At 30.5% G+C, this 10,026-nt stretch overlaps 1 protein-coding gene across 1 annotated transcript; it reads left to right on the top strand.

Moving 5' to 3' along the window:
- Positions 1–1,282: 1,282 nt before the first annotated feature.
- Positions 1,283–2,933, top strand: LOC114714192 (myb-like protein J). The gene is made up of 3 exons (XM_028898917.1): positions 1,283–1,569; positions 1,664–1,847; positions 2,874–2,933. Exons 1-3 carry the CDS (start codon positions 1,283–1,285, stop codon positions 2,931–2,933), a joined length of 531 nt encoding a protein of 176 aa, XP_028754750.1.
- The last annotated feature ends 7,093 nt before the right edge of the window (positions 2,934–10,026 follow it).

The following is a 10,026-nucleotide window of genomic DNA, read 5'->3' on the forward strand; positions in this document are numbered from 1 at the left end:
TGCACTCTTTGAAGGAGAACTGCTACATTACAATGCTGATGATGTGCCGGAGAATGATGAAGCATATGTCCGGCATCTTGAGGAGCAACATGCTGCCGCCGTGAACGTGTTGGAGAATGAGGCATATGCCCAGTACTTTGAAGAGCAACTACTACTAATAGAGGCCACTGATGAGTATGACCAACATCCTGTCGCGACCGCCAACGTGCTGGAGAATGATGTATTTTTCCGACATCTGGAAGAGCAACTATTAGACATCACGACGGATGTCGATGATGTGCCGGAGAATGATGCATATGTTCGGCATCTTGAAGAGCAACTGCTAGACGCTGCAACTGCCGCCGGTGATGATGTGCTGGAGAATGATGCATATGTCCGGCATCCAGAAGAGCAACAGCTGACGCCACCACTGTCATCGCCGCTGCCGCCGATGTGCCAGAGAATGAAGCAAGTCAGGCCTTAGTACCGTCCACATGCTCAAACACTTGGCCCTCCAACTGCTATTCGGAGTATCAAATCATATTGAACTCAGAGCCACCCATGAAAATGCCACGTACTTTGGAAGAACACAACGGGTACGTACTTGGAAAACTTTCAATTGAAATTTTTTTAATTTTTCTCATGTTTTTCTTTTGAGTGTTTCTGATTGAGTGAATGGCTTTATGAATATATTTGGTTATATGGCTGTTGGTGAAAAGAAAATAACAAATAGGAGAAAAAACTTTTTATTGATTTAGGAACTAGATGAGAGTGGTTTCTAGTCAACATGTTTATTTAATTGATACTTTTACAAACTATTATTCCTTAATTAGTGGAGGTAGAAAATTGTATTATAAATAATTTACTTAGTTTTCATAATCAACCCAAATTCGTTCAATAGCACTTGCATTATGAGCATCATGAAAGTATATAATATAATCACTAATATTTTCATAATGTGTTTTTCTTTTGTGACAGACAAGTCTTACAAGGACCAGAGATGGTGTCAAATACACCGATTCAAGTATCTAGCAATGCTGAGCAATACAATAATCACCAAACTAACTCTACGGATCATATTTCATTGCATCAATTTGACGAACAAAATCCTTCAAATATTCCACTGAATCAGTCACTACCAACACACCAATTCACCTCATCAATTCCTCATAATTTTCAAGTTCATCATCAGCCACAAGTTCCTTCAAGCTTTCCTGTTCAAATGACATCCTCTCCAACAATAAGTCAGCAGTTTAACCAGCAACAAAGTATCACACAGTCCCTCCCTTGCATGCAAACCAGAATGGTCCACCTGCAACCAAATCTGATGCCCATGTGCCCAAAATTCTCATCATCATCTAATTCCTTTCATGCAACTCCTCAAAATCACATTGCTTCTTCAGTTCGTCCCATACACCAATATAATCCACAACCACATCATGATCCGTTGCTGCCAAATGCATCCCTTGAATTTTCATCGCTCTGTAATAGGCAACACTTGGTCAACCAACCTTTGTCTAACTCAGGGACACCAAGTAATGTTCACACTGATAGCCACAAGGGAAAGTCATGGACTGAGGAAGAACACAGGTGTGTGTAAGCATTGAAAATTTCTCGATTCTTTGATATTGTCTTTTTTAATCATAAAGGTCCTAATATATTTTCTTTTGTTTTCTAATTATAGGTTATTTCTGATTGGATTGCAAACATATGGGAAGGGAAATTGGAAGAACATTTCTGAAAATGTTGTGAAGACAAGGACTCCAGTTCAGATTGCTAGCCATGCTCAGAAGTTCTTTAATCACCAAATCAACAAGGGGAACAAAAAGAGAAGAAGAAGAAGCATCCATGATATCACCAATCCCGATGTTCAAACCCAATGTCAGCATCAAAATCAATTTGTTCCTTCAAGTTTTCCAATGAATCAATCTCATTACAACCCACAGAATCCCCCAAATGTTGTTCACTCTCTTCAATTTGTAAACCCGAACAGCAGATTTCTTGTGTAAAGATTGTTTTTCTTCAACTAATTTTGTAGTATACAATGATTCTTTGTTTTCTTGCATTGTAGTGATCAAAATATTGATAAGTTTTATAGGATTATCTTCAGACTAGAATCCATCAAAGAAGAAATATTAGTTTGGAATAAAACAAAACTAGGTACATATGGAATGTGATTAAGGAATCATAGAGTATGAAACGAAAATATTATTTTCTTCAATAGATCCGCATTGAACGTTCTGTGTTGGGGCTTAAATCAGATATAGTGATGCAAATATTCAATTCTGAAAAATGGTCATTGAGAATTTTGATAACTGATGATGAGGAGCAAACACACAGGGTTTAAAATTTGTAATTTTATATGCAATATAGTGTTGCATAGAAAAAAATGATGTTTGCATCATATATATAGTGATGTTCCTTGCTTGTCAGATTGCTGATTATGCAGATAAAGTATATTTGTTATATCCCCAGAAAGGGGAAATATCCTGAATTAGCATTCTCTAATTAAAAAAATAAAAGCAAAAAATTTAATTTCATATTTTATTATGTAATTTTTTATTGAAAATATGAAAATATATAGTTTCTTAGTATTAGACTATTAGTATAGCTGAGTGTATAATTCAATTTTTTACATTTTCATTTATTAAGCATAAAGTGATGTTGTAATTTTGGAATTCGATAATGTGGGTTCCGAGATTGTTTTTATACACAGTATATTGTACTATAACACGGGTGATTTTGCAACAAACTTATGTTATTAACACCGTAAGAAAACTCACAAGACGGCCATTAAAAGGTGGGTTATTATAGTCTGGGTGATTCTGTGATTGTTTTGAGAATTAAGAGATCACTCATAATTCTTTTTGCATCCTTATTTTTTATTTCTGCAGGTGTTATTTGTTGAACTTCAATACTATAACACGGGTGGCCTTATTAAGACCATGGATTGAGCTATTGACATTTTTTTCCTATTTCTCTCAAACCAAACAGGTCCTGAAGTAATATACTCTTTCTTTATGTCTCAGGAAAAGAAATTATATAATACATTCTCAAAACAAAGATGTTTGTAAAATTTAAAAATATTTGCAAATTTTAATTAATTCCTAATAATCACAAAGTAAATCTTTAAATTATATTGACTTTGAACAACGTTTCATTGAATGTGTTTATTTTGCATCTAAAACTAGATTATTTAAATAAATATTTTTTTGCCTTCAAACTGATTATTTATATAAAGATTAAGTAAACAAATGTCAATAAATATGTGAAGTTTTATGAGATTTGTTAATTCCCCACAATTTAATTTAAAATTACCTTTGATTAAAAAATTAATTGATAATTGATATTTTTAAATTTAATTTAATTTAAATTAAGGGCCTATTTAATTTTGTGATTTAAGAACAGTTTTATATTCAAAAATAAAAAAATATGTTTTTCACTTGATTATTTACGTAATACACTCTCAAAACATACAAATATGTTTGCAAAAATTGAAAATATTTGTAAATTTTGATAAATCTAATAATCAAAAAATAAATCTTCAAATTATATTGACTTTGAATACAGTTTAATTTCACAGAATGTTTTTATTTTGTATCTAAAAATAGATTATTTATATAAATATTTTTTTGGCTTCAAACTTATTATATATACAAAGATTAAGTAAACAAAAGTCAATACATATTTGACGTTTCAGATTTGTTAATTTGTTGATTCGGTAATATTTTAATTTGATATTCACTTCAATTAAAAATTATTATTTTTGAAATTTAATTTAATTTAATTTAAGAGACTACTAGATTTTTTTTCATTTTAAGAACAGTCTTTTATTCAGAAAAAATAGAAAAATATGTTTTCCATCATGTATTCTAGAAGAATGAAAAATTGTACCAAAACAAAAAAAAAATCAGAATATCTTTTTGATAGTTTGTTATTTGAAAAATTAGAGGAGAGTCAAAGAATGTTATATTTTCAAGCAAATAATTCTTTCACTCGCCACTATATCATTTTAGATATATTTGGAAAATAATAATTTAAGCAGATTTTTTTAGCTTTTTATTTTGAAAACTATTTCTTTTTTTTTTTGTGAATTAAAACTATGTCTTCAAAAATTATTCTACGGAATCGTTTCATATATATCACAAAAACATTTCTTTTGCCAACCGCGTATTATATCTATTTGAAATTAGATAATTTTTTTGACCAAATGAAATTAGATAATTTAAAAAATTGGAAACGGATGTTTTAACATCTTGATGAACTGACTTTGACTAATATGATCATTGAGACCAAATCCCGATTGTGGCGCAACAACATATATTTGTAAAAGATATTTTTAACTTATTTATATATATATGATTTTCTAAATTGTAAAAACTTATCTTTATATGAATGCTAAATTAAATAAATGCTCATGATTAAATAATTCTATATAAGAACCGAAAAATGTGTGACTTGCATTTAGTTTGCACGTAAAAATATATGTAAAAATAGATTATTATACAAATAAAAGTTGAGCGGTTAGTTAGTCTGTGAAATTTGTTAATTCTTTTATCTGCTATTAACTTAATTTAATTTAATTTAAATTTAAGTCCGTCTCACATTTTATTAAATATATTTATTCATTGTTGATAAAAACGAATCAGATTCACCTCTCCTTAAACATTGTTTTAACTTGTATCCTTCTCTCCTAAACATTATAAATAGGTATAAATGATTAATTAGAGTTGTGCAAATTTGCTACTAAGGGAGCTTTAATTTGCGATCTCCACAAGGAAACTTGTTTTTTGTTTTTTTGGCCAAACCACAAGGAAACTTTTGAAGTCAAAGAATTTAACTTTCATGCACTTCTCATAGGTAATCCTAATTAATATGCATTTTTGGTGTTCTTTAACTTTTCTAGATGCATATTAAAACTGTATAATTTTCTTCTTATAATTTTACGGCATCGTACTTTTTGCTGTGGAAAAACTATACGAATTATTATGTTTTTGTTTTTCTCGGTATAATATTTTATTTGTGTTGAAGCTATGGTCCGATAGTTATTATTATTTTCATCGCGTGTGTGAATATATATATAGATTTTGGGCCATAGAACGATTATATCCATACACGTTCATTATGTTTTACATAAATATTGAAGTGGTTATTTATATTTGTTTAATTCATAACTTATGATTAAGATTTATGAAACATATAATCATCTTGTTATTTGATTCAACTCATTGAAACGGTACGTATGTGTCATATTTTTCAATCTTTTCAAACGTAAAACTTGTACCCTACTAGAGATGAAAACTAGGTAGGTTTTGGCGAAATATGTCTGAACAGTAATCCAAGTCTGCAAAATAGGATTGAGGAAGGGAAGAGAGTCTTCTGGGGTGAGGGGTAAAAAATAGTCATTACTTTTAATTATAATTAACTAAATAATTATGAAAATTATTTTTAAATTATTTTCATTAGAATATTATAAATAATAGAATTTATTAGTATGTATCTGTAAAAAATAATATTAATTATATAATTTGATAGAAATATTATTTTCAAATGTAGAAAAACTCGTCTGGTCTGTAGATATGTATAAACAAAAGTAGTATTAAAGTATTATATAGTCGTAAAGCTCCTGATTAATATGAAATTGAAATTGATGTGCTTACAGGTTTGAGACAAAATGCCAATGGAGCTGGATATTGATGGAATCGTTGATGCACTTTTTGAAGGGAATCTGCTAAATTACAATGCTGATGATGTGCCGGAGAACAATGAAGCATATGTCCGGCATCTTGAGGAGCAACATGCTGCCGCCGTCGACGTGCTGGAGAATGATGAAGCATATGCCCAACACCTCGAAGAGCAACTACAACTGATAGAGGCCGCTGGCATGTCAGATATTGATGAATATGTCCAGCATCCTGAAGAGAAACTCCTAGACACCAGCACCGTCCCCGCCGGGGCCGTCAACGTGCCGGAGAATGACGTATATATCCGACATCTGGAAGAGCAACTACTAGACATCACGACCACTGTCGATGATGTGCCGGAGAATGATGCATATGTTCGGCATCTTGAAGAGCAACTGCTGGACGCCATAACCGCCGCCGTTGATGACGTCCGGGAGGATGATACAGATCTCCGGCATCTGGAAGAGCAACAGCTAGACAGCACCCTTTCATCGCCGCTGCTGGTGATGTGCCAAGGAATGAAGCAAGTCAGGCTTTAGTATCGTCCACATGCTCAAACGCTTGGCCCTCCGACCGCTATTCAGAGTATCAGATCATATTGAACTCTCAGCCACCAATGAAAATATCACGTACTTTGGAAGAACGCAATAGGTACGTACCTAGAAAATTTCAATTGATGTTTTTTTTTTTTTAATTTTTGCTCATGTTTTTCTTTTAAGTGTTTTTGATTGAGTGAATTTTCTTATGAATCCGTTTGGTTATATTGCAAATAAATTAGCAAAAAGAAAATAATAAATAGGAGAAATTTTTTTAATAGAACAAACTGATTTAAGAACTAGAGGAGAGTGGTTTCTAGTCAACATGTTTATTTAATTGATACTTTTACAAATTTTTATTGCTTAATTAGTAGAGGTAGAAAAATGTATTTAATCCTTTTATATTGCTATATTAATGATCATAATTGCTTTTTGTTATAATAAAACTTAAAGAGGGCTCATATAGGTGACATGATGCGAATAATAAAGAAAATTATAACATCGTATGGAGAGTCAATTTGATTCTTTTTTCTTTTTTGAAAACGTTAACAAACTTCCTGACCAACATGCTTGGAAATTCTAATTTGTTTGTTTATATTTACCACATACCATATCATTTATTATTACTTCTTCCATTCTAAAGACAGTAAGATCTTACTTCATTTGATCTCTTATATATATATATATATATATATATAATTCTTGTTTCTCAAATTAATTTATCCTTTTTTTCATAGTCTTAAACTAATTTATTTAACTTATAAACTGATATATTATCTCATGATACATAGAAATATTTTAAAAAAATCATATCACATTTATTAGAAATAAATAATTTATTTAGTTTTCATAATCTACCCAAATTCATTCAATAGCACTTGCATTATGAGCATCACGGAAGTAAATAATATAATCATTAATATCTTCATAACATGTTTTTCTTTTGTAACAGACAAGTCTTACAAGGACAAGAGATGGTGACATATACACCGATTCAAATATCTAGCAATGCTGAGCAATACAATAATCACCAAACTAATCTATGGATCATATTTCTGGTCTAACTCCTCAAACTCATACTATTACTTCAGTGCATCAATTTGACCAACAAAATCCTTCAAATATTTCACTGAATCAGTCACTACCAACACACCAATTCACCTCATCAATTCCTCATGATTTTCAAGTTCATCATCAGCCACATCCCATGAATGAATTAAACCCACCACAAGTTCCTTCAAGCTTTCCTGTTCAAATGACATGTCCAATACTGAATCAGCAGTTTAACCTGCAACAAAATATCACACAGACCACCCCTAACATGCAACTCGAAATGGTCCACCCGCATCCAAATCTGATGCCCATGTGCCCGAAATTTTCATCATCATCAAACCCATTTCATACACATTCAACTCCTCAAAATCACATTGTTTCTTCAGTTCATCCCATACACCAATATAATCCGCAACCACATCATGATCAGTTGCTGCCAAAGGCATCCGTTGAATTTTCATCACTCTGTAATAGGCAACACTTGGTCAACCAACCTTTGTCTAGCTCAGGGACACCAAGTAATGTTCATACTGATATCCACAAGGGAAAGTCATGGACTGAGGAAGAACACAGGTATGTGTAAGCATTGAAAATTTCTCGATTCTTTGATGTTGTCTTTTTTAATCATAAATGTCCTAATATATTTTCTTTTGTTTTCTAATTATAGGTTATTTCTGGTTGGATTGCAAACATATGGGAAGGGAAATTGGAAAAACATTTCTGAAAATGTTGTGAAGACAAGGACTCCAGTTCAGATTGCTAGCCATGCTCAGAAGTTCTTTGATCACCAAATCAACAAAGGGAACAAAAAGAGAAGAAGAAGAAGCATCCATGATATCACCAATCCCGATGTTGAAACCCAATGTCAGCATCAAAATCAATCTGTTCGTTCAAGTCTTGCAATGAATCAATCTTATTACAACCCACAGAATCCCCCAAATGTCGTTCAGTCTCTTTAATTTGTAAACCCTACCAGCATATTTCTTGCGTAAAGATTGTTTTTCTTTAACTAACTTTGTAGTATACAATGATTTCTTGTTTTCTTGCATTGTAGTGAGTAAAATATTGATTGCTTCTTTAGCTCTAAGGCATTTTCTCCCTCCAAAAATGCTTCACAATCCCAACTTTCATTTTTAGTTTAATGTGTGGTAATGTTGATATTATTGATAAGTTTTATAGAATTATTTTCAGACTAGGTCCATCACAGAAGAAATATTAATTTGGAATAAAACGAAAATAGGTGTGGAATGTGATTAAGGAATCATAGAGTATGAAACGAAAATATTATTTTCTTCAATAGATCCCCATTGAACGTTCTGTGTTGGGTCTTAAATTAGATATAGTGTTGCAAATATTAATTTTTTAAAAAAGGTCACCGAGAATTTTATATAGCTGAGTGTATAATTCAATTTTTTACATTTTCATTTATTAAGCATAAAGTGATGCTGTAATTTTGGAATTCAATAATATGGGTTCCAACAATTTTTTTGAGAGACAGTATATTGTACTATTTATTTTTTGCAGTTAATAAAATACAAATATCTTTGGGTAAAAATAATTTTTTATGACAAATAAAATAACAAAAGGTAAGTAATTGCGTGAGATTGAAATTTCGCTTGTTTTTAAATGAATGAATATTTGTAGGAAATAGCCATGCTTTCTCGTGACGGAAGCGCATACTCGAGATTCTACTTTTTCTCATTAAAAAAATAATTTTAATTTATCTTATTTTTTAAGGAATATAGTTCCTTTTTAGAATTTTTATGATGCTTATTTGAGTTTTCAAAAATAATTGGGATCTTAAAACTATATTTTTATTCTTTGGAGAAGCTTCTTTGACAATGAGTAGCTTTTGAAAAAAGAATTTTTTCTTAATAAATGAAGCTAAGATACATGAAAACACCAGAAAATTTGAAAATTACTAAAAAAATAAATTATTTTTTTACAATTTTAGTTAACAGAATAATATTTCTTTTCAATGGTCACCCATTAATAGCACTGGCCATCGATCAATGAACATCAATGGCCGGTCAACTTTAGTAGAAAGGGATGAGTCAAATTAAGATTGAAAATTGATTATTTTAAATTTAATTAATTAAAATTAAGGGCCTATTTGATTTCGTGTTTTTAAGAACAGTTTTTTTATTAAAAAAAATAGAAACATATGGTTTTCATTACGTACTCTACAAGAATTAAAAAATTCTCCCAGAAAACCAAAAAAAAAAAAAGAACATCTTTTTGATATTTTGTTATTTAAAAAAATTAGGGAAGAGTCCAAGAATGTTGTATTTGATTATTTTCAAACAAATTCTTCTTTCACTCTCCACTATGTCATTTTAGACGTAATTTTTAATAATAATAATTCAGACAGATTTTTTAAATTTTTATTTTTAAAACTATTTCTTAAAAATTATTATAGGGAATTGTTTTTTTATAACATAAAAACGTTTCTTTTGCCAACTGCGTATTATATCTATTTGAAATTAGAAAATTTTTTTGACCAAATGAAGTTAGATAATTTCAGAAAGCAAAAAAGTCTTTTTAACTTATCTCATTAGATGTGGTTTGCTCCCATGGTCAATTAAAATGTTATGTTAAATAAATGCTCAAGATTAAATAATTCTATCTAAGGCCAAAAAGACGGGTCTTTCATTTAATTTGCATGTAAAATTAGGTTATTATCTAAATAAAAATGAGCAAACAAAGGTTAATAAATCTATGAAATTTGTTAATTCATATATCTGCTATTAGTATACTTTAAATTAAAGTCTGTC

This window comes from Neltuma alba, unplaced genomic scaffold (assembly GCF_004799145.2).
Source record: "Neltuma alba isolate B1F8T4 unplaced genomic scaffold, ASM479914v2 tig00011494_pilon, whole genome shotgun sequence".
In the NCBI taxonomy this organism is placed as follows: domain Eukaryota; kingdom Viridiplantae; phylum Streptophyta; class Magnoliopsida; order Fabales; family Fabaceae; genus Neltuma; species Neltuma alba.